The following is a 26549-nucleotide window of genomic DNA, read 5'->3' on the forward strand; positions in this document are numbered from 1 at the left end:
CAAGCACGTGCAAAACACTTCAGACTGAGGCTTGGGTTTTGTAGTATTTGAATCAATGCCAGGCCCCAGTCTCTTCAGCTAAGAGCCTCTGGCCACTCAAAAAATAATAGCCTCAGGAACAAGGGGTATTGATGTAGCTTAAGCGTAACAATAAACAATATCTTCTCCACAGTTATAGTCATATTCAATTTAAGGTGAATAAAAATGAAACTGTAAGGAATAGAAGCACTAGGTTGTACGTAAGCACAGGCTATTCTTATTTGTGTAAAATTACAGCATCTTTCCTGTCTAAAGTCCATTTTGGGTCTGTGTGGCACTGCTGTCCCACATTTTCAACCCATGTACGCACAATCATTATTTGTTTATCTGTATTTGGCCAGGAACTTATCGCATACTTTGAATAGTTTCATATTTTCTTGTAATTTTCCTGGAACCTTTCCCAATCTGACAAGGGAAAGGAGCATCCCACTCTTCCGTTTTCGCCTGCCAGCGCTCCAGATTTCCTGCCTTCTATTGTGGCTGCAGCGGGATGCTAACATCCTGGTTCAAGCCCTGAGGTCAATCCAACACACTATATATCGCTCTGTCTTTCATTTTTGCTGTCCCTCTTGCTCTTGTTCCTTCTCCCATCAGTCGTTGTCATGTTTCCACCCACTCACCTTATCACTTTTGCCTGTTCATGAGTCAAAAGTTGTCTTTTATCAGTTTGCCAACTCTCTTTCATCTCTATCCCTGACTTTCTTTGATTTGTACTTCTCCTGTTCTTCCTCATCTCTCTCCTGCCAGGCCGCCATTTGTGATCCAGCCTCACTGTGTCTGCCAAGTCACTTTGAAGCACCAACACAGCAGATTTACTCACAGTCTGATGTCTCGTTCTCTCCTATCTCTTTACTGCTTGCCAGGAGAGTCATTGCCTGCACTTTCTTTTACATTAAAGCATTTGGCTGACGTTTTTATCTAAAGCGACTTTCATTGCATTTTATCAGTTCTTGCTTCGAACCCATGACCTTTGCATTGCCAGTGCCATGCTCTACTGCAATCCTGGACCTGGAGTACCTCCATCACTGCACATTTTAAATGTCTCCCTAATCAAACACACCTGATTCACCTCATCAAATCGTTAGTAAAAACTCGAAGGGCCCTATTTTAACGATCTAAGTGCATGGTCTAAAGCGCACGGCGCAAGTGCACTTAGTGTGTGTCCGAATCCACTTTTGCTAGTTTAAGGACGGGAAAAATGGTCGGCACGCTCGCCGCATGGCCTAAAAAGGTTGTCCCTATTCTCTTAATGAGTAATAAGTGTGTTTGGGGCATAACGTGCAATAAACCAGAGTCTCATCTCCCATTACCTTTAAAAGCCAGTTGCGCTCGCGCCATGGTGGATTCGCTATTTACATGGCGGAATTTGCAAGCGAAAAAACTGAACGCTTCTCTAGTGAGGAAACTGATCTGCTCGTGCGCATATTACTAACACGCTCTTTAAATAACAAAACAAATATTGCGGCATTGACTTTATGAAAATGATAACTGCATTGAGCTGAAACTAGCAAAAAACACTTGCGTCGCGCCTGGCGCCGCATTGCGCCGGGTGTATGATAGGGCCCTAAGACAGGAGCTGTGTTCGAAATCGCCCCCCTATACCCTCATTCACTATTCCCTACATTAGTCCACTAATATGGTTCACTTGAGGGAGTGAATGAAAACGAGTGAGTGAATTCGGACACAGAGTGCGCCGGAAGGGCTGCCGCTTTTGCATAGTTTGTTCTTGCTGTTTAATAATAATTTGAAACTTGGCAAACTGGCAGCTCCAGTAGTAATGAAAAGATTTATCTTGAACTCTGTCATGGAAGCTATGTATAGACCTTAATTAAACAATTTAAGAACCAATTAAAAAGGAATTTATACCTATATGATATTACACTGTACCCACATTGGACTAGCTGTTTGGAAAATGGATGGATGGATGATTCAGCTGTGGCCGGCATCTTCTGGCGAGATGCAGGAATTCATTCGACGTGACCCACATAGTGCATGCGTATTCTCTAGCCGTTGAGTACACTCATCATTGCAGTGCATTATGGGATTAAATGAGTGCCCTCAATAACGTAAACTATGGTTTCAGACACCACTACAAATGGCTGTCCTCTCAAGTAGTGCCCTATTTAAGGGCCTAGGGGGTGATTTTGGACAGCCAGGGTTCCTCAAATCCAGCCCTGGAGGACCACTGTCGTGCAGAGTTTAGCTCAAACCATGATCAAACTTACCTACCTGCAATTTTCTACTAACTCTGAAGACACTGACTAGCTTGTACAGGTGTGTTTGATTAGGGCTAGAACTACAGGACCGGATTTAAGGAACCCTACTGTAAGACCTCAAATATGTCTGTTATATAAGAGAGACATCCAAAATGTGCAGTGTTTGGAGTTCTTCAGGACCAGGATTGGGAACCACTGCTCTACTGTTTGAACTACAGGAAAGCCACTGTGCTTCTGAAATCTTACATCAGTCACTCAATAGTTGTGATGCGCAGAAATGCATATTTTCAAATGGACTTAAAGGATTAGTTCACTTTGAAATAAAAATTACCCCAAGATTTACTCACCCTCAAGCCATCCTAGACGTATTCTTCTTTCTGATGAACACATCCGGAGTTACATTAATAAATATCCTGACACGTCCAAGCTTTATAATGGCAGTGAATGTGACCAACGAGTATGAGGCTCAAGAAAGTGCATCCATCCATCCATCATAAACGTACTCCACGCAGCTCTGGGGGGTAAATAAAGGCCTTCTGAAGTGAAGTGATGCGTTTATAATGGATGGATGCACTTTCTTTAACTTCATACTTGTTGGTCCTGTTCACTGCCATTATAAGGCTTAGAACGGCCAGGATATTTATTAATATAACTCATAATATAACTAAGAAAGTCAAATGCACCTAGAATGGCTTGAGGGTGAGTAAATCTTGGAGTAATTTTCATTTCAAAGTGAACAAATCCTTTAAACACTTGAATTTGTTTCAGTCCAATTCAAAAGCTTTCAATTTCACTATGACGGACATTTTTATTGCATCACATTCAATACAGACCACAAACTTACAACTCCTGTAAAATTATTATTTTTTTTCTGTGGCACAGCATTTACGGCAGCATGGATTCAGCAGCAGGACTCATATGTAAATCTGTATGGGCAATCTACAGTTGGTCTGCTAGGTTATTATCTATATTTATTTATTGGGATTTTCTTTGTAACAGAATGGATATGAAGGGACTTTTGGAAGGGCACTAAGGGCACTCAGTGGCGTTTCCTGCCTTCTGATGAAAGGATGTACTATCTGAAGTGGCACATCCTGCATTTGATGACACACTAGTCCATTTGCACACTAACACACCATAACAGCCTCACACTGCATTCCAGTAAGCCCTGTAAAAACATTAAAATGTGTTCGAAATGATTCTCAACAACACCAATTTCAATTCCTATGAACTTCTCTGTGCAAATTATTTCACCTCATATGGTAACTGGAATTTACTGGTTGCTTTTGTGCCGACTGGATGTTCTGGTAATGTCGGGCTCTCGTGTAGAGTCAGGTCTAACTGTGTTTGTTTGTTTTTGTGCTTTTACAGTTCTGCCAGCCTGGTGGATGGAGGCTGTCTCGTGAGAGGAAACCCCCAACATTCTTCACAGTGGTGCTGACAGACATAGATTCAGAACGACACTACTGCTCCTGTCTGACCTTCTTTGAGGCAGAGGTCAACCTACAGGTGAGACTAAGGCCATATTTTTATTATAATGGTCTAGTCAGTGGTCCAAGCATCACTGCTACTGAATTTGTGCAGATTTTTTCTATCTTATTTTTCTGACCAAAAATGTAATCTGTTATGAATGGGTGAAATGCAGAGCACAAATTCCAAATTACTTGGCCACGTCATGTCACATTCACTTTCAAATCATGCAGTTAGCTAATATTGTGTACATTCATTTAGGCTGAAACCATGAGCTCATTAAAGCAATTATTACAAGTTGTGATCATAATGATTACAGTATATAAGAATTTGGTCAGTTGTGTATGTTGATTCAGAGTTTGCGTCATCTGAAGTCCTTGCAGGGGTTAGCGTCATCTCTTCACAGGTGTCAGGTCATCTGAAATCTTCGTAAGATTCAGGATCCAAACTGGAGCTGGTGTAATCTCTAGTTACCTTGGAATGCGCAAGAAACACAAAAGCAAATAGAAAATAATTTGCGTAGCTGCTGTTCATAACATTTTAAGCAATAAATAGTCAAGTGCTTTTGATTTGTTATAACTGGAGTGCACGGTTATGAGATGCATTATGTGAATGCTTGGCTAAAGAGATGTGTCTTTAATCTAGATTTAAACTGGGAGATTGTGTCTGAGCCCTGAACATTATCAGGAAGGCTATTCCAGAATTTAGGAGCCAAATGTGAAAACGCTCTCCCTCCTTTATTGGACTTAAATATCCTAGGTACAACCAGAAGTCCGGAGTTTTGTGACCTTAAAGAGCGTGATGGATTGTAGGGTGATAGAAGATCGGTTAAATACATAGGAGGTAAACCATTTAGGGCCTTATAAGTCAGTAGCAATATGATCATATTTTCTTGACCTGGTAAGAACTCTAGCGGTTGCATTTTCGACCAAAACAAAGAAGCCATTTAGATATCTAATGAAAATTCATCTGAGATATTTTTTGCCCATTGCCATTGAAAGTTTTTAATTGCTCTTTCATGGCCTAAAGAAAGAACAGAGTACTTTCAAAATATTTTAAAGTTGATTGAGGTGAGAAAGTTAGTATTTCTAAGGATAAAAACCAGTCTGAGAACCTTTCAGTGATAGCAGCTGCGACCAGGATGGGCAATACTTTACTGCTGCATCTTAGGGTGTGTTTACACTTGTAGTTCGGTTCGCTTGATTTGTTTGGTCTGGACCAAAAAAAGCATTTAGTCCTGGCCTGCTTAGCGTTCACATTGGCATTTTTAACACATAACCTAAAGATACAGAACCTAAAGGCACAGGGATACGTTCACAACCTGATTGGTTGACTTTTATGACATATGTTTCGCAACGGAACTTACTGAACATCCAAAACAATGCAGTGTGCTGCGCTAAATGCGCTCGTTGTATATGCATAGCCTACATATGATGATATTTTGACCGGTTGAGAACTCGTGAAGAGCTTATAAAATGTGTAAAGGGTTCAAAACAGCGGCAGAAATCCCTCTGTCACACACACAAATGAAGATCTGCTGCGAGGAGACGCGGTTCTGATGTCTTACAGAACTGTGATGGGCAACATCGCAACTGTGACGAGAAGAACCAGGTGTACTTGAGCATTCTGTCCTTTTTAGGGTCGCATCTTGTGACATCATGTCCTGTCTTTGGTTCGTTTACATGTCTTTGGTCCATGTTACGTTCATATTTTATTCGAACCGCACCAGAGTTCGTTCGGAAGCAGACTGAGACCCATCTTTTCAAGGTTCTCGGACCAGGGTTCGGATGGCAGCGTTCACACTTATTCAAGTGAACCACACTAACAGAGCAAGCGAAACAAACATGCCAAGTGTGAACACACCCTTAAAGTTCACTGTCCAGAGAGGAGAAGGAAAGAAGAAGAGCAGTAAGAGAACCTCAAGGGGCTGGGGTTGGAGGACAGCTATGTAAAGAATGCAGCTGTAATTCCTGACTTTTGCCCAGTGCCCATCAGGGTTCCAACCTTAGCCCCTTCCAGTGATCATGAAACTAGACTAAACTAGCTCCTGTAGAAGATTTTCAGTTGTACCACATTGTGAGAGGAAAAACATTGAGCATTTACTTTTTTTTTTGTCCTGTGCTGAGAAGTTGCAGCATAAAGTGGAAGTCCTGGAGTGCAAGGAACAGCGGATCCCCCATAAATTTGTGTCCTTGACTGAGGAACTCTACAGTACTGGGGCAGGATTGGTAATAAGGGTCAAACTTTGGTACTAGCACAACTCAAGACTGGAATACACTACATGACTTTTCAAATCTGAACAGATCTTAAAACACTAGGCATTATACACTTAGAAACTATAAATGGTTACAGAGAAAGTGTTCACCATACTGACTGAGAATACAACAAACTCACACAGAGACATGCATCTTGTTGCCAGGAGACGCATGACAAATGCAAACAATATGAGTCCTAAAATCGACTCAAAATATCAAAAGTGTTTGATATTCTCTGACTGGATGGAATCATAGTCAAAAATCACAGTCTGTGCCCATTATAAGGCCAATTACTGCGTCGATAGGTGCCGAACGAAGGCAGTAAGCACTTTGTCGGGTTTTGTCGGATCAGTGTGTCACTCCTGTCCGCGTCTGGCATTGGACAGTGCTTGTTCTCACCAGTTGAACATGTTCAGTCAGGATTTGTCACGTAATGGGATGTCTGAGGCCCCGTCCACACGGAGACGAGTTTAGCTGTATACGCAAACATTTTGTATCGTATAGGCGTTTCGTCCAGATGGATCCGGCGTTTTCAGAAGGTGAAACCGCTATTTTTTGAAACCGGGTCCCAGAGTGGATAAATCTGAAAACGACGGCCTTTGCGTTTTCTTGTGTACAGCCAATCCGTATATTTTGTGAAACGATGATGTCATCACCCCACGTGTCGACCCTAGTCAGTCACCGCTAACAGCACAAAACCGCAACAACAACAATAATAGTGTACTAAATGCTTGTGTTCGTGCTGCAGAAGCTACCAAGCCTAAAGCTTTATTTCGATGTTTGCATACAGCAAGGTTTATGCGCATGCTCCAAGTCTTATTCTTTGTTTTTAGTGTATCTCTATTGCAGAATTACAGCGCCAGTATACTACATCGTTTTGAGTCGTTTCAGTGGTTTCGTGTGTACGCAGATATTTCTTGAGACGAGGAAAAAAAAAAAGACCGGATAGGGTAAGCTCTGGCTTCATGTGGACGAGGCCTGAGAATTGACGTGCTGTAGTCTGGTGATTGTCTGCATTGGTCGGCATTCGTCAGTGCAGTGTGAATTGGCCTATACACTACTTTGATTTTCTATTGATTCTCTCAGCTCAAATCTGCAGACTAGCTCTGACTTTTGACAACTAGCGTCGACTTGTCCAGGGGTGTGTTTCCCAAAAGTGTTGTTAGCCAACTACGGTTGCAAGTTCCATTGAACTCTATTGTAATGATGGAACTTGCGCCCATAGTTGGCTTTGGGAAACGCACCCCAGACTGTAAATCAGGGCAAAGGTTGTGTAGTGTATTCCAGCCTTTAATCGCCAGGGCTTTCCTCTCTAATATGGCAAACTGATGCAGCGTGGAAGTCAGCCTCAGGCTATTGAAGATTAGGTCCTCTGGGAAAGAAGAGCACTGAAGCCCATCGCTTTTCTGTCGATCTCTAGGATAAATAGCAAAGTATAATCTCAAGCATTTTCTGTAAATTAGGTTATCCAGGTTCATCAGTTGTTTGGCAGAAACAAGCCAATGAATTTTTGCGGGTGGTCACATGTTGACTAATGGGCCTACTTTTTCTGAATGTCTAAATAAATTACACATGGACACCAGGTTGCTTGAAGGACACATGCCAAATTTTACCCCTAGAGGGAGGCTGTAACAAGGAGAATCTCGTAAAAACCGTTTGAGTAAGGAAGTTAAAATTTGACATGCTTTTTCTTTGCTACAAGTGCTAACATACTACAATATCAGTTGGACAGATGAACAAAAATGATTGCCAGCAGCCAATAATTGTATCCACAACATCTGTTCTGCCAAATCTGCCAATTGGGGTCATTTTCCACCTGCTTGGACCCTTTTGATTGTCATGTGTGGCTGTATTTGAAGTGTTTGCAATTTGTCTACTTCAGGAATCACAGTATATGCTTATCAGGTCTTACAGAATGCTAGAACGTTATAATTAATTTATCTTTCTTATAGCACACATAGATTTCAATGAGGACAGCTGTTTCACCCTACTGTTAGCCAAAAGTGCCTTTGGGTTTTATTAGGGGCCAGGCGCTTGAGGTGCATATTGTTTACCTTGGAGTTTTTCTTATTATTATTTTTCTACTTCCTCAGGCTGGGAGTCTATGGCAGCACCTAGATTCATGTGGAGAAAAATTTAGCATATTGATCGGGGATAGTGTGAATAGTCCCCTGATCCATTTTCGTTGTCACTCTTACCGGAGTGTTTGTCCAATTGTCACCAAAATTGGGTCAGATTTTTGAGTTAGATGTTTGGGCTATTCTTAACCAAAGTACCTTTGGGATACATAACAATTTGCCTGAAGAATCATCAGCATTTTTTTTTTTAGCAATTCTAATTTTGTGTTGTCTCTCAACATGTTTTGTTTCCAACAGGTAGAAGGAGGTGATAGAGGAAAAGGTTTAATCCAATATCCCAAAGGTTATAGGTTCAAATCCCACATATTATTATTCCAAAGTTGTATCTCTGTACTCTTTGCATCATACTTTTAGCACTAGAACATACTTGATACCGTAATTGCTACCTCCAGCTATACTTCCCCTTAATGCTTTGCACTTTTTTGTGTGTCATGTCAGTAAACTTTACCACATTCGTGATTAATGTGCCAAAGTGCCTAAAAGGTTTTTCATAAGATGATGGTGAAATTCTGAACAAAGTCGTGATGTGCATTAGTCAAGCTCTTCAGTTCAAGTTCATTCCACTGTAGGCAAATGCAACACTGCTGTTGTTTTCTTGGAGAAAAATCCAGTGATGTCTTCAAAAGAACAGTGGATGCTCAAAGTAATTTGTTGCATGAAATCATTTAGAATATTGCAACAGGCAGAAAGCAGGTCACATAATCATCACTCTTGTAGACACCACTGAATGACATTTGTCTTTTTTGAGAGTTTAATTATCAGCCGCTTCAAAGTGTCATCAAATAACTCTAGAGAATGTATTAATTTTTTTTATCTGTGGAAAAAGGTGGTGTAATAGTGAGGAAAACCGGTTGATCACATCCCGACATGTGAGGAAAACCGGTTGATCACATCCCGACATTCCACGTATATTGGGAGCGGCATCCTAGTACCGGCAATGTGGCATTTTGTGTAATTAACCTAATTCAGCACTCAGGATGTGGTGGTCATCATGACCAAGACAAAGCATTTTGATGCTGTGAATCACATTAATTTGTTAAGCAAACTGCTTACTGTTTAAATACCTAGAAGTTTAATTAGTTTTCCTTGATTCACTATGAATCAGCCCGTTTACCACAAGCATCTACATGGATGCCAGCATGCTGACTTACTGTCAACTTCCTGTTGCTTTACGTGAGTATAAATAAACTCATGACAAATGGTCATAAATGGTCAATAAAAGCAGGAATTATTTGCATTTAGAGGCTGGTGATTTCAGAAGGTTACAAAACTATTTGGCAGGAACTTCAGAACGTCATGTCTTTGAGCTTTGATGACCCCCAGCTGTCGGCTGGCGCTGTCTTCCGCTCTGTCCCTTCCCTCTATTGCTTTCTGCCTTTCACAGTGAGACTGTAAATCTTCTTTATTTATATTATGTGTTTTGCTACTGAGCCTCTTGGGAGATTAAGAGAGAAGACCACCCATGAAGAAGAGTACTTCACAGTGTCATCAGGCACATTAAGTCTGAAGCATCATTCTTAATCGCAACCTCACTGCTTAAATGTCGTTAGAAAGGTCTTTGCAATCTGTCTGCTTTTGTCTCATCGTCACTGTTTTTCTTTGATACACTTATCCAGAAGTTCGTAATCCAGGGTGGCTTCTTTCACGTAATGACAACGATAGCCCATTATCTCATTATGGTGAAGGTCTTCTGGGACTGTTTACTTTGCGTTGAGTGAATAGATGCTAGATGGCCTCTTAACCCATGGAGTGTATATCTGTGTCCCAATTCACACACTATCCATCCATGCCTCTAAATGCAAACCAGTCAGCTTCCTGTTGGTCAGCGCAATGAATTTGCATAAAAAACCTGATGTGAAATCTGTGAAGGGAAATTCCTGATTGCATGGATTCCTATTAAAATGACTGGATTTTGCCCACAGAAATTCTCCAAACAATGACAGATGTCTGCACCAGTCAACTGCGAGAGGCCTTTTCCTTTATCTGATTTGCAGTCTCAGCATTTTTATCACATTATTAATGTTATTATTATTATTTATTATTATAAAGCGTTTCGGAGGGCATACCTGGTCTTTTCACAACCGGATAGCTATCCGATCAGAGAAAACACATGAAGTGACCAGATGTAAACAGGCCCACAGTCACATTCAGCCAACATAAGAATAATATTCAATCAATTTTTTACCATTTCACTGAAATGTTCACAGGAATCTTTAGTTTGTTCCTATGGGATTCTTGAAAGCTTGTTGAGTTAGCAATAGTAACCTAGAGGGGTGGAGCTTAGTGAAGGATCAGTTACTCTCCATGTTGAAGGCACTTATATGCTATGTCAAGCCTTGATACGTCACAAGGAAGAAAAGCACAAGCAATGGAAATGACCCTCCGTTATGCAACCAAAACTTCAGTTGTGATTTCAGAAATCTTTTGTCAACCACACCATCCAAACACATTTTATTTTTGTCGGGTGAGTATAATCACCCTGAACTGTATGTGGTAGTCTTGGAGTAAAGTCATTGAAAGTACAAAATTCTCTCTATTCCATTTCTCGCTATTTATGGGTTTCTTTTAATGCGTTCATTGTGTTAAACACGTCTGCAGGACCAAGCATTTCAGGTGTTGCGTACTTTCCTAAAGCTACACCATTAAGCCCACTTAATGTAAAAATCATGACACACTGAAAGATATTTTTCTTTTATCAGATTGGAAGAGGCAGCACTGGAATGTATTTTTCTTCATAATTGAACCAAATCCTCCCAATAAGCTTGAAATGTGTTTCCCATCTGTGGGGGTATTTTAATCCTGTGCTCCCACTGATAAGATGCGGTGGATCTTGTGGCATGTTTTCACTGTCTGAGCAAATCAAATGGACTCCAGCGCAGGGGGTTAGACAGCAGGGTTTGAGAGGTGGGCATCGTTATGAGCTCGCAGGCCTGACGCTGATTCAAACCGGACAATTAGAAGCAGATTGTGAGCAGTGGGACGTGACTCGGGCAAAACCTCTCCTTATCTGTGAATGATAACGAAGTCTGCTTTTTGTCATAATTAAAGCTATATATTTATATATAATTCTCCTCCCTGCTGTACCGAGCCCGTACCGAACTGTGACTTCAATACTGAGGTAAAAATTACTGAAGCATGTGAAATTGTGTCATTAATGTAATTTACGTCACGCAGTTGGATGATCTTAGAAGTCGGGAGTTTATAACTCTGAGCATCTACAATGGCGCAAGCACCTGTGACCCTGTTAGGCGGAAATTTCTATTCTAACCCTTTAACCCAAGCTCTGTCATATTCTGGGACTGTTTCTGAAGAGTGCAAGCCCTCACACATCACGCTGTCTGAAATACAGACTGTATAGCAAGATGATATGCAAACCTCATTTCTTGGCTGTTTAAAGCAAACCAGCGTCTTGCTAGTAAAGTTTTGATGGATGAGGATTGCAATCAAGGTAAAGATACCTCTAGATGCCTTGATCACACATTTTATTTATGCACAGACACATTTCAGTACATTCACATTGTTTCCACACACATTCAGGATAATGTTTTGATTTTTCATGTGTATGTTGCTGTGTTTAGTAATTCTGAATGGATCCGTGTACTGTAGTAGGTATATGCATCATTTGATTATTTGGTGTCCCTTTTTGGAAAGATACCTAAATTTACCTTAAGAAAAGCGTGCATAAAACACAGTTTTGTGAGAATCACCTGGTTTACTTTACTGGATATAGCAAATGATGACAAAATGAACGTGTTAAACAAGATAAAGAGCCCAACCATAAACCCAGCGTAATGCGGCGCCAGGCGCGACACAAGTATTTTTTGCTAGTTTCAGCCTGACGCAGTTATCATTTTCACGTCCTGCGCCACGTTGTTTAAATAGCAAATGCATTTGTGCCCATTTGTGCACCCAGGGCCGTGCTGGTCTGAAAACGAGGTGTGTTCAGGCTCATTGTTGATGCGTTACTATTTTGAGGCAACTAAAACGCCATTGACCAACTGAAACCTGGTCTGAAGTCAATGGCGCAATATTTATTTTGTTATTTAAAGAGCGTGTTAGTAATAAGCGCCTATATGCGGGTGTACAACGCGCGTACACACACAGGAAAGCGCAGCAGCACACAAAAAAAGATAAAAATGATTTGGTGGAATCCGGCTTTTCCCGTAGATGGTCTGCACTTGCGTGAGGTTAAAGTTTCCTCACTAGAGAAGCGTTCAGTTTTTTTCCGCTTGCAAATTCCGCCATGTAAATAGCAAATCCGCCAATTTTTTTTTTTTTTTTTTTTTTTTTTTTTTGGACCTTTTTATAACAAGGCAAGTTTAGTTCAGGTTGTAAAATGGCATGTGGTGTGACTCCCCAAAAACTAAAAACTATTAATACTTTTCACTTCATGGCTGCACCACGATATTGTCATTACATTTAAAGATGTGTTGTAAATTATATACATCTTTGACTTCAATGATTTAAGGGTTGATGATGGTTTTAATTATCCTAAATCTACAGTTCCAGCATGAAAATTCCTAGTTATCAACAGGCGATTCTCATCAAAAATGCAAGTAAAAATGGATTTGGCCTAACAAGTAATTATCTGTTCAGGTTTTTTTTTTTTTGTTGTTGTTTTTTTTTTACAAAAAGTATATTTCTAAGATCCCTTGCTTTTATTTTTATTTTGGTATGTAGCTTGTGACCTACTACATTTTTGCCTAAATTATAGTTTATGTAGTTTATCATTGATTTAATCCTCCCATTGTCCCATAAACTCAGTTTGGGTTGTACATGGTGTAATTACTGTGATTTGTTTTTTCACTGATTGCATCTTTGGACGTGATTATTTAGGAAATTGAATTTTCCCAAATACTCACATGGAGCCAGTTCAACTCATAGACTAAAGCAGGACTTGTAATGTGAGCCTATATTCATTCAAATAGCATTTCAGCCCTTGGGACAAAACCCTTGCACAAAACAAACCCAAAACCTAGCCAATTTCCAAAAGCAAAATCTATAAATAGACCAGCACCTCTGTTTTACTCCAGGTTCCTTTTGTGGTTTCATAACACCCAGCATAAGTCACTCCTTTATTCATTATGCAAGTAATCTTAACTTTTCTCCATCCTTTGCGACACTAACTCTGTCAACACGCTGTCACGCTTTGCTTCTCTTATCGTTTTCTCTTGCTTGTTGAAAAAGGCAGCGCTGCTCGGTTGAGCGTTATCACATCTGATGTATTGAAGTGCATTTCTGTTTTTAGTTTCTTTTCTGAAACCGGACTGAGCCTGTATGCTGAGTGACAGTCACTTTATACAGACTAAGCTTGTCTACATAAGCTCAGCTTTATCAGTGATTCTGAGAACATGCAATCATGTGATCTTTATGCATTATTTTCCAATGCTCTCTCAACTCCTCAACCTAGATATTTATCAGTGGTGAATAACAAAGAATTAAGAAACAGAGCCCTGCAATCCCCCATCAGACACTCTGTCCATCTCCTCTGAGGACATTGGATTTTCAGTGTTCGCTCTTTGCTGTTCTTTTTCCACTCTGTCAGGCAGTAAATAAGTCACCCCAACTTGAAAGTATGAACTTGAAATGATGCTCTGTGAGGGAACTGTTTTTAGCAACTGCTCATGTTACTTGGTTTTAATAAATAATTTTTTAATCAGTCAAAATATAAATGAATGTAATATACTGTAATATTGATTGCTTTTTAATAATACAAAGATATGCCTTTAACCCAAAAAGTGTGTAAATATCAAATAGAAATATTTCAATTGAAGGCTGTATCCATGTCTTGAACATTGGGAGCGACCAAAGTGAACAAACTCCGAACGCACGAGCTCTCTTCTTCGTGAGCATTTGAGTATGTGGTTAAAAAATAGCCTAGAGCGCCATCTGATGTTAAAAACTAAGCTCAGAATCTATTTGTGATGCATTTGGAAAATATCAGAAATGATCCACGAATCGCAATACATCGATAGTATTGTCCCAGCCCTAAATAATACAGAACTCCTCATTTCAGAAGTCCACCACACGTCACTGTTGTTAGGGGTTTGTTATAAAGTCTTTTAATAAACATGCTGATTAGAGTCTGTTTAAATTCAAAGACATTATGAGTGAATCTGACCCAGATGTTGATTCTTCCGGAATCACGTCCAGGTCTTATCTCATATGATTGCTCTATGCTTGTCCACCAACTCGAGGAGTACCTCAGCCACATGGAATTCTGTTTAGCCCAGACTTTTTAAATTATTTTTTGATTGTTTTCCGTTTCAGGTCTCAAAGACGCTGGAGGCAGATGGTGATGAAGATGAGGAAGAGGAAGAGGAAGAAGAGAAGGATGGTTTGATCCAGCCAGCTCAAATTTTTGCACCCAAAAGTTTGATTCTTGTCTCCAGACTGGATTACCCAGAAATATTTAGGGTAATTTATCTATCTATCTATCTATCTATCTATCCATCCATCCATCCATCCATCCATCCATCCATCCATTGTTCCATCTATCCATCCATCCATGGAATTATTTCAGTGTTGATTATATATCCGTCCATCTGTCTATCTATCTATCTATCTATCCATCCATCCATCCATCCATCCATCCATGGAATTATTTCAGTGTTGTTCCCTTATCCATTTGTGGCAAACAGTTCTGATCATTAGAAATATCCTGTTTTATCTCTCTGTAAAACACCACCTGAAGTACGGCAGAACAGCCAACTAGTGAGTTCTTTAGCAGACCATACAATTCCTAAGTGACCAGTAACTTTATTTATTAGGCAAAATCCATTTTTACTCACGTGTTCGATGAGAATCTCTTGTTCATAATTAGGAATTTTCATGCCGGAGCTTTAGTTGTATTTAGGATAATTAAAACCATCACTGGGTTGGGAACGGTATTGATCATCGGCCCTTAAATCATTAAAGTCAAAGACTTATGTCTGCTGATGGAATAAAAACAGGGATTACAGAGACCGAGAGGAATATAACAGGAGCTCAAAAGCAGGAAATCCACTCCATCCAAAGTTTTATGCAGACTGCCTGCCTCAAGTTTTTGTACTTTTGGCCTACATACATGTATTTGACATTAGCTGTGCCTGGGAATAAGTTAGTTGAGCTGTATTTATTGGTAAAGGACCAAATGTTTATAGTAACACACCATATCCCATTGTTTCTCAATGTGCCCATTGTAGAGGGCACTGTTATGCCCTTCTGGACAAGTTGAATGCATTTTTTTTTCTCTCTCTCTTTTCTTAGGGCTGCTTGGGATTGATCTACACAGTGTACATAGACAGTCTGAGCTTCCCTCTGGAAGGACTGGTGGCAAACCTCTTCACATGCTTGGTTCCAGTGGCTGGAGGTTCCCAGGTCAGACATTGCTTTAACCAAAGAATTCCTCATCAGTCTTGACCCTGACCCCTGTAGATATCCGAGCACACAGAAGGTTAGCCAGGGTTCATATGTGTACCTGTATACCTTGAGGACGGCATCTTACGAGTGTCTCACATTCCTCATTGTTTTCACTGGAGAATCCCGAGAGGTGGAAAGGGCTTTAGGGGTCAGTGAGAGAAACCTTGTTGTTTTGTTTAGAGCTTAAAAAAAAAAGAATAAATGTATCTCTCATGTTCTGGTTTGAACATCGCAGTTCCCCTTACTTTTATGTGTCACATTTTTCTTTTTGGTTTCAGCAGCTGTGAACAAATCTGTTCTCAAACCGTATGTTTTCTCTTCAAACACAGTTTCTAAATCCACTACTCTTTATTGTACACTGTGCTCTTATAAATCAGGCTAAATTAATAAATCACCAAATAGATATTGTTAAACAATCTAGACATTGGTTTCAGGGGAAATATACATATGCAGACTGCAGAATTTTGCAGGCTCTCGTGTTGAAATCCTCTGCTTATTATGTTGTTTTTGATGTAATTCACCAATACATTTGAAAATTCCCCCAGAAACCATTATTTTCCCAGCTGGATTGGGACATCATGGTGATCAAACAGGGTTTAAGTTATAAGCAAACCTCAGGAGAGGTATATATTCATCTTTCAGTGTGGGTCTAACTCCATCCACTTGGAATGTGTCATGAGACTCCGGCACGCATCTGTTCATGAAACAGTCCATGTGCATCTTATTGGCTCTGTTTAATGCACGTCCACTCTGAGAAATAAAAAAATAAAACGTACTAAACCTTAAACTCTTAAGGACCAATATTCTAAGTGGATATCTGTGAAAAATTAATAAAATAAATGATAAAAATATTAATAAAAATGTTTATTATTATTCCATCCTGTATTCTACTTCTTTTTTGTGTAGCTTTGAGGTGTTATTTGGTATTTGCTGTTACTTACGTCATGTGTTTGTTCAGTCCAGAATGTTTTTGTTGATGTTCTCAGAAGCTCTTTTCATTGGGAGCGGGGGACCGGCAGCTCATCCAGACCCCCCTGAATGACAGCCTACCAGTCAGCTGTAAAAGCGTAGCGCTCCTCTTCCAACAGCTAGGTGGGTACCTTTTACTTTTATAGGGGTATACTGTATACAGTGTATATTTCATGGCGTACTTCTTCCATGTCAGCTCTTAACTTTTCTCTGACACATTTTTTATCTTTTCCATATTTATGCAGACATCTCCTGTCCTTTATAGTTCCGCTTAATGTCCCTTCCTGTAAACATGTTTTTGTAGAGAGGAGTCATATGAGGAGAACAGGGAAAAACAATTTTTTTTTTTTTTTTTTTTTTACATTTCTTCTTAAAAACAATACAAATTATACCTGACACTGTATATATGCTGAATGCTTATAATTTACAGCAGAGCCTACATAGATAAATTCTCTGTATTTGTTTTCATAGGCTTTATGTTACACATTGTTTGGAGGACAGCATTGGGTAGGATGTGGAATAACATTGTTTAAAATAATGGATTAAAATGAATTTTTTATGTATAAGAATTTTTAGATTTTTCATCCGATTAATCGATTATCAAAATAATCGTTAGTTGCAGCCCTAATGTACATTATGATTAATACTTTGCTTATTAGATATACCTGCAACATTTAAGCCGTAAATAAACTATAAATATTATATAGATTATGTTCACTACCGGTCTAGCAATGTATGTTTATGCTGAAATATAATTAAATAACAGTTTGATTTTTTTTTAAAACATCTATCGCATGTCATTATATATAGTGAGTTGGCTCACGCGATTTATGTTACACGCTTCAGAACTTCCATTACACTGTAAACCCGAATAAATTGGGCTAACTCGAAAAATTTGAGGTAATCAGTTACATCAAGTTTTTTGAGTTATGATGTTCCCAATTTTACGCAAGCAGAACTATCAAGTTTTGAGTTTGCAGTACTCATTCATGTTAATTGCTCCTAACTTGAAGTACTGAGTCTCATACTGAACTCATACATTTTGATAGCAATTAACATAAAAGATTTAGTTAATTAACTTTTTTATTTTGAGTTCTTGCAAATCAAATGAGTTATTTAGAAACACAAAGTTTAAATAAGATTTTTATTTTGTACATTTCTATTGTTCTTAACTTGATATTTGAGTACTCAAATGTATACATTTAACTTAAAATTATCAGGTTATCTCAATGTAAATATTTTGCTAGCTATAACAAACTAATTCAGAAAATGCCAACTTGCTAATTTGCTAACATGTTAACAATTGCATTGTATAGCACTTACTGAGTGAGTACAGCAACTTAAAACATGTAACTTAGCTGCTCTCAAACCAAGCCGCATAATAGTAACTCTCCAAAAACCCACAATAACAGAAACTCTTCTAAATTAGCATAATAAAACATTAATCACCACTTAACATTAATCTTGCACAAAAAAACATTATATAACACTTAATTTTAGCATTTGCTCTCCCTTTCGAGTGCCATGGGCAAAGCATGCTGGGAAATAGAAATCTCAGTCCAGTTTCAGTTAAACTTAAGTTAGTCTAAATGAAAAGAAATGAGTTCATACAACTCAAAACAATGAAACAGTTCAGTTTACTTGAAATACGTCAGTGTTGTGAACTCAAAAGAAAAAGAAAGTTCTTAATACTCAACACAGTTCATTTAACTGAACTAATTTGTTTAATTTAAGTTTGTCCTACTCATAGTGAGCATCGATGCTCCCTGGTTTTCACGTTGCACTGTGGGACTTTTCAGGGAGCGAAAGTGGAAGGATTTTGCATTTGAGACAGCTCTTAAAATGGCTGACTCCCTGATCAGTGCCCTGACTACTGAACTAGGGAGCTGATTGAGATGCACCCTAGGTCACTAATCAAATAAGTACATTTGTGACATTGTGAAGTCTTTGTACAGATTTCCTTCTCAAATCTTGCTAGAGAACATGATTGCTAGGATTATACAAACTTGTGCAGTTAATTTCAGCTAAAATTAAATGCGTTAAAGACGGACCAAAAATTCTGACATTCATGTTCCTTTTTCAGTTCAACAGTTTCACTCAAGTTGATATGCTGCTAATGTAATTGGTAATGGAAACATTTGTATTCAATTTGAAGAATGCAATATGTGAAAACCTGCGGATAGATTTGTTTTTATTTCTGTAAGAAAAATATCAATTTTACTTGCTCCGCTGTGATTATCACATTGGCTGAACGTTTCGTTCTGTATGCAGAAGTACACAAAAAACAACTCTTTCCACTCAATGATCTTTCACAACCTGTGAATGCACACATGGTTTTGAAAGGGTACAGTCATCAGTCAAATGTGTCAAATTTTGTTACACAAAGACAAAAAATAAGTATCAAAAAAATAATTTAGCAAGATGGAGCACAACTGGAGCACAACACGCAGCATTTGGACAGACGTGCACGCATGACTTTATAACTGATGCGTTATATAGTACTACCGTCCAGCTGCAAATCAGTCTTGGACTAATTAACACCATGTTAACATTTTAAGGCCGTTTGTCAGCACGTACAATTCGATTTTTCAGATTGAACAAGCAGAGCACGTTCTAAATCTGTCAAATAAAATCAGAGGTTTTGATTCGGATGTTTTCTTCACCTCTTGTTATGGAACTGGAGAAATTCCTTGTTTCGTGTCAAATAACATTGTTTTGTAATTATACTGTGCACTATTTTTAAGATTGCTCATGATTTATTTTGGCCAGAATTTGTCTTGAACTATTCAACTTAAAAGTGGGCTAATGTGGAGTTTTTCATTGCAGTTCACTGAGGTTTCTGATTAACGATGCTCTTACTAAACAATCCATTCAGAGTCTCTTTATAAACCTGATGACCCTCGAAGCAGCGTGGTCTTTTGACTTTATCACATGACCGTCTCTCTAAGTGCTTTGATATGAGCGACAGTCGCCTCGTCATCTTAAAGGGTGATCCTCACAAAGCTTCTCAAGAACTGGATCATGTTTCACCTCAAAATCTCCAACAGAAAAAAGGAATTATATGAAGAAAATATGTTTTGTTGTTGTCTTTTTGGGACCCTTAAAATATTTCAATTGACATTTCCTTCCTTCACCACTGACAGGTGAAGTGAATAACACTGATTATCTCTTCATCACGGCACCTGTTAGTGGGTGGGATATATTAGGCAGCAAGTGAACATTTTGTCCTCAAAGTTGATGTGTTAGAAGCAGGAAAAATGGGCAAGCGTAAGGATTTGAGCGAGTTTGACAAGGGCCAAATTGTGATGGCTGGAAGACTGGGTCAGAGCATCTCCAAAACTGCAGCTCTTGTGGGGTGTTTCCGGTCTGCAGTGGTCTGATCTATCAAAAGTGGTCCAAGAAAGGAACAGTGGTGAACCGGCGACAGGGTCATGGGCGGACAAGGCTCATTGATGCACGTGGGGAGCGAAGGCTGGCTCGTGTGGTCAAATTGCTCAAGAAGTTAAAGGGTTAGTTCACCCAAAAATGAAAATTCAGTTATTAATTACTCACCCTCATGTCGTTCCACACCCGTAAATAAAGATATTTTTGATGAAATCCAATGGCTCAGTGAGGCCTCTATAGACAGCAAGATAATTAACACTTTCAGATGCCCAGAAAGCTACTAAAGATATATTTAAAACCATTCATGTGACTACAGTTCTAGTCGACTTTATTCAACAATATCTAGTGATAGGCGATTTCAAAACACTGCTTCATGAAGCTTCAAAGCTTTACGAATCTTTTGTTTCGAATCAGTGATTCAGAGCGTGTATCAAACTGCCAAAGTCACATGATTTTAGTAAACGAGGCTTTGTTACGTCATAAGTGTTTCGAAATTTCAATGGTTCACCACTGGGGAGGCGTGACCCTGTAATGCAATGTGTAATGTATAATATAATATAATATAATATAACATAACATAACATAATAAATACAATAAATACATAATCTCTTGATTTCCAAGATGTCTTAACGAACTTCGCTGGATGCCTGTCAATATCATTAGTACCTGCTCTTTGTCCTCCAATAGAAAGTTCACAAGTGAGGTTGTAAAACGGTCATGATCTGTGACCTAACAGAGGAGAAAACACCATCCCAAATACCATTCTGTGTGCATGGTCTCTGATAAGAGCATCATGTGAGTATATCATCCTCCCTGATGTCTGGCACTTCTGGGATCTGATCTTAAGGTTACCTAAGCCTGTAATATCCCAACAACATGCCGACCTACATGAGCTAATAAAAATGTCATCTTGATCTCCTTTGTATAATTTATGCTCTACCTCATCTCCATTGTTCTCCTCTGTGAATCAACAGCAGATTTATCAGCGATCAGACCTGGCTCGGAGCTCGTCCTTGGCTAGACTGCATATTTTTATATGGGTTATGTCAACATTAGCGACCTATAATAAACTGCGTTCTCAAATGCAGATGCAAATTGTCATCTTACCGTGGATTTATGCGATTAACATCTTCAACATCACGCTCAGCTTCAAGCGTTAATCAAATAAGGACCACAGGAACACTTGTCTTTCAAATCGGACGGCCGTTTCCTCTTGCCGCTTGCAATAGGACATCAGTGCAGATGACTTTTTCCACATTTCCTTCGCCTCACAGAGGTCACATCGGAGTCTCTCCATGAGAAATGGCGCAAAAGGAACATGTTTACCATCATAAGGCTCACTGTTTATTGTTTGCAGCCTTTTCTGTCCCTGTCCATGCATGGGTCAGAAATGTGTAGCCATTCCAAAAGATAAGTAAATGTCACAAGGTCAGGACGCGTTATACTGGATGCCTCACAAACAAGATTATGAAATGTTTGGGGCTGGAGATGACACTGAGATTCCAAGGAACAATCAGGAGCAGCTAGTCATTCCTGTAGGCAACTGCGATTCAGCATGTCACACGTTCACGGTTATTTATTACGTTTCTAAAACGGGTCGAATGGAATGACAAGTATGCAATTGACTTCACGTTCCCAAACATTTCATCCTCTCTTTGCTCATTGTTGGATTCAGGTATTTGGTCAACAGGACAAACAATGTGAATTTTCATATCTTGTTCCTGTTTATTGGTGCACATCAGAGTTTGACACAGACATAATGGGATCGCTGACCCCGGCAGCGCTGCGGATACGTCTGTTAATGGCCGGCTGGCTGTTTTTGCCGAGCGTGTGATTGATAGTCTCAGTGGTATGTTGATGACAAACAAAAACAGGATCTGTAAACTTTTATCTCTCACTCTTTCCGACGACTCCCGTTGAGGAGTTTGGTGTATAATTTATGTCGCCATTTCATACTTGCCATTCTTGAGGCATTTTTGCATCATCATGATGGAGACGGATATGCACATGAATTGGCCCCTCAGATAGCATTGTTTATTTGCATGCATTCTCTGTGTTGTTTTAACATCAGATTCACTGAGTTATGTAAAACAACGGGAACAAGCCCAGAAAATCACAATTTCAACACATTGATAACGACCAGTGGCTTGGACATTATCTTTGTTATTCATTACTTGCCAAAAAAGTAAATAAAATCATATACAAGATATAAAAATTTGCCCAAGAAACACAGTCCGTTATACTGTAGCAATCAGCCTAGAAACTAGATGAAGATTGCAGCAATATAATAATAATTTATGAATAATTGGTATTCATCTGCAACCTTTTTACTGGACTAGTTAGCTAATATATTTAATTATGGTGGAACATGTATTTTATTCCTTTTTTCCCATCTATTAAGTTCTCTGTCATCCAGCTCTTTCATTTTATACTTGCTATAAAATTAATCTTAAATTATTTTAGGAAAAATTACTTACTTTTGCTTGTCCTCAATGGGTGTCAATTATTATTTCCTTAAATTTGTACTTCATTTTCCCTGTTCCGTTTGCCTGAGTTCTCATCCTTGTTTGTTACTATGGTTTCTAATTGAGTTACGCACCTGGTTCTTATTCTGTTGATTATCTTCCCTGTGTATTTAAGTCCTGAGTTCTGTCTGTTCGCTGTTCAGTGTCGTTAACATTTATGTTTGGTTTCATTTTCTCCTATGTGGATTCCTGTTCTCCTGAGTATTTTAAGTAAAAAAGACTGTTGAATTATATCTTCTATGTTGAACTTGCTTCCTTAACGGCAAACGTGACATTCGCAGTATATAGTATTGTGATGTACAGTTGTGGTCAGAATTATTGGCGACCTTGGTAAATATGATCAAAGATGGCTGTAAAAGTAAATCTGCATTGTTTATCCTTTAGATATTTTATTTTAAAAAATGCGCAACATTCTAACCTTTCATAATTGGAAGTGGGGGGAAATCACATTATGAAATAAATGTGTTTCTCTAAAACACGTTGGCCACAATTATTGGCACCCCTAGAATTTTTTTTAGAATTTTTTTATGAGTAAAATGTTTCTGAAGTATATTCCCATTCATTTTTACATGTTTTAGCACACCAAGATGATTAGGAGCATGAAATTGTCCAGCCGTGACTTCCTGTTCCACAGGAGTGTAAATATGAGGAAACACAAAGGCCAAATTCCCTTAATCATTCATCACAATGAGGAAAAACCACAGAATATAGTTCTGATGTGCAGCAAAAGATTGTTGAGCTTCACAAAATAGAAAGTGGCTGTAAGAAAATAGCTAAAGCATTGAAAATCCCCATTTCCACTATCAGGGCGACAATTAAGAAGGTCCAATCAACTAAAGATCTTACAAATCTGCCTGGAAGAGGACGTGTGTCTAAATCGTCCTAATGCGTGGTGAGGAGGAGAGTTTGAGTGGACAAAGACTCTCCAAGGATCACAGCTGGAGATTTGCAGAAAATATTTGAGTCTCAGGGTCAGAAAGCCTAAAAAATTTATCAAACAGCACCTACATCACCACTTGCCGTTCGGGAGGGTTTAAATAAAAATCCTCCTCGCTCATCCATAAACAATCTCCAGCATGTTCAGTTGTCAGACAGGACTGGAACTTCAAACGGGACCAGCTTATATGGTCAGATGAAACTCAAAAAATAGCTTTTTGGCAGCAAACCCACCAGATGGGTTTGGTGCAAACATAAAAAGTGCCCCATGGAGTTAAACATACTGCCGGATCTTTAATGTTGTAGGCCTATTTTTCTGCCAGAGGTCCTGGACATCTTGTTCAGATGCATGGTATCATGGATTCTAGCAAATACCAATCAAAACCTGACCAACCTTGGATAGAAATCTTATAATGGGCCATCAGGACAATGATCCAAAACAAACATCAAAATCAACACAAAAATGTGTCACTGAGCACAAAATTAAGCTTCTGTCATGGCCATCCCAGTTCCCTGACCTGAACCCTAAAGAAAATGAGTGGAGTGAACTGAAAAGGAGAAGCACCAACATGGAGCTGGAATCTGAAGGATCTGGAGAGATTATCTTGTCAGGTGTTCTCCAAACTCATCAGGCATTATAGAAGAAGACTCAGAGCTGTTGTCTTGGCAAAAGGAGGTTGAAAAAAGTATTGAATAAAAGGGTGCCATTAATTGTGGCCAACATGTTTTGGAGAAAAACATTTCATAATGAGATTTTCCCCACATTTTCAATTGTTTTACTTCAATAAAAGGTTAGATTTTTGAATAAAAGATCAAAAGGATTAACAATGAAGATTTATTTTCACAGGCTTCTTTGTTCATAATTTCCAAAGGGTGCCAATAATTTTGACCACAACTGAATGTATCGTGATAAATATCATATCATGAGGTAGCGGATGATGTTTAGCCTTAGTAATAAACACTGTCATGTTTTCAGAAACAAAAAAGGTTCTTGAATACATTTGAAGAAAATGATGCTCAGCAAATATTTCTTCAGAAATTGTGCATTTGTGTTGTTTTTATGTTTTCCAGGAATCCAGAATGTTCTTAGTCTCTTTTGTGCGGTTCTGACGGAGCACAAGGTTTTGTTCCATTCTTCCAGCTATCAGAGACTAGGAGAGGCCTGCCGTGCCTTAGAGACCCTCATGTTTCCTCTTAAGTACAGGTGGGGTCAACATCGAATGTTACTGATATACCCTGAATAACTGACCTTCAGTTGCCTTGATAACAGCATCTCATTTCATTAGCCGATCCAGTTCAATTTAAGTGCATTTCGTAAAAACTAGGACAACTGCTGCATCAGGAAAAAAAGCTTGAATTAATGTGTGCTCTTCACAAATGATAAGTGTGTTATTTTGCAAACAGTTCTATTTTTGGGCTCTTTTGCAACAGTATGTACTATTTTTGTGCTCTGTTTGAGACGAGAACAGTCTGATGTTAACATCTGCTGATTGCTTGACGTGATGATTGTGGTTGCCTAACTCTCATTTGGACCTCAGCTACCCCTACATTCCTGTCCTCCCATCTCGTCTGCTGGAGGTGTTGAGCTCGCCTACACCCTTCATCATCGGAGTGCACTCCATGTTCCAGAGCGAGATCCAAGAGCTGGTGAGCTCAAGGCCATACGGAAAGGCATTTTTCAATCTGCCTTAAAACAGGCGGTCAGATTCTGGTAACGCTGCTCCGTGACTCATTCTGTAATTTCTGATTGGTTTTGGTTTCTGTTTACAGCTCGATGTGATCATTGCTGACCTTGATGGAGGAACAATAAAAATCCCGGAGTGTATACACCTCTCCCAGCTCCCTGAACCCCTGTTGCACAATACTCAAAAAGCACTGTCCATGGTAAAAAAAAAAAAAACATTTTATACACATACACATTATGATGTCATGTAATTTCTTTACTCCGCCACTTGGGTTGCATTTTAAAGATTTAGTTCACCCAAAAATTAAATTTCTGTCATTAATTACTCACCCTCACATCGTTCCAAACCCGTAAGACTTTCATTCATCTTCAGAACACAAATTAAGATTTGAGAGCTTTTTGTCCCTCCAGTAAAGATTTAGTTCACCAAAAAATGACCCTCCATTGACAGTAACTACCACTTTGACGCTCCAAAAAGTTCATAAAGAGATCTTAAAACTAATTCATATGAATATAGAATATGAATCAAGCGACTTAGTCCAAATTTTCTGAAGAGACACGATCACTTTATACACTGAACAGATTGAATTCAGGCTTTTACTCGCATATAAATATTGATCAGCAACCAATGAGGTCCATTCTATGACTATGGAGGGACAAAAAGCTCTCAGATTTCATTAAAAAGATCTTCATTTTTGTTCTGAAGATGAATGAAAGTCTTACGGGTTTGGAACGACGAGTGAGTGAGAGTAATTAATGACAGAATTTTTCATAAATTTTGCGTGAACTATCTCTTTAAAGGGGACCTCCTATGTCCCTTTTCACAAGATGTAATATAAGTCTCTGGTGTCTCCAGAATGTGTCTGTGAAGTTTCAGCTCAAAATACCCCATTTATTATAGCTTGTCAAATTTGCCCCTATTTGGGTGTGAGCAAAATCATGCTGTTTTTGTGTGTGTCCCTTTAAATGCAAATGAGCTCCCTTTCCAGAAGAGGGCGGAGCTTTAACAGCTCACAGACACACCAGGCTAACGTTTATGATTTCTATCAGTCGGGCTGATGGGCTGACATATCTGTTATTTTTTCCAAAATATTGCTCGGACTGAAACGCTGCTTTTTTAGCAGTCGAGCTTGCCAGGGTCAACTAACTAGCCAAGCTAACGAGACTCTAAATAGTGTTCTGTGCTCGTCTGTGCAGCCAACGACAGAACCGTTTTTGCCATGGCCTTAGAACTGGTACACCGTTGTCGCTTGCAAAATCAAAATGATGGCGCTGTGGGTGGAAATGTGCAGATTAAGGGTTGGTAATATAATAATAAAATCCTCTTCCTACGTCACAAGGGGAGCGAAATCTGAGCAGCTCGTTTTTTCACATGCTTGCAGAGAAAGGCTTGCCAAAACAAAGTTACTGGGTTGTCCTTTTTCATGTTTTCTGGGTTGGTAGATGCACCGGGGACCTGATTATAGCAACAGATTTTCATGATATGCCCCCTTTAAGTAGAAATATCATACAGAAGTTTTAGTAATGCAGA

General features: G+C 39.1%; 1 protein-coding gene across 5 annotated transcripts in view; it reads left to right on the forward strand.

Moving 5' to 3' along the window:
* The window catches only part of sbf2 (SET binding factor 2), a 159357-nt gene that overhangs the window by 36620 nt on the left and 96188 nt on the right, over positions 1 to 26549 (forward strand). For all 5 annotated transcript variants that reach the window (XM_051898456.1, XM_051898458.1, XM_051898457.1 and 2 more), the window contains exons 3-9: positions 3627 to 3764; positions 14389 to 14535; positions 15367 to 15477; positions 16506 to 16611; positions 24406 to 24538; positions 24873 to 24981; positions 25105 to 25218. In XM_051898456.1, the coding sequence (XP_051754416.1) occupies positions 3627 to 3764; positions 14389 to 14535; positions 15367 to 15477; positions 16506 to 16611; positions 24406 to 24538; positions 24873 to 24981; positions 25105 to 25218 (858 nt within the window). The remainder of the gene's footprint in view (positions 1 to 3626; positions 3765 to 14388; positions 14536 to 15366; positions 15478 to 16505; positions 16612 to 24405; positions 24539 to 24872; positions 24982 to 25104; positions 25219 to 26549) is intronic.

Source organism: Ctenopharyngodon idella, chromosome 7 (assembly GCF_019924925.1).
Source record: "Ctenopharyngodon idella isolate HZGC_01 chromosome 7, HZGC01, whole genome shotgun sequence".
In the NCBI taxonomy this organism is placed as follows: Eukaryota; Metazoa; Chordata; class Actinopteri; order Cypriniformes; family Xenocyprididae; genus Ctenopharyngodon; species Ctenopharyngodon idella.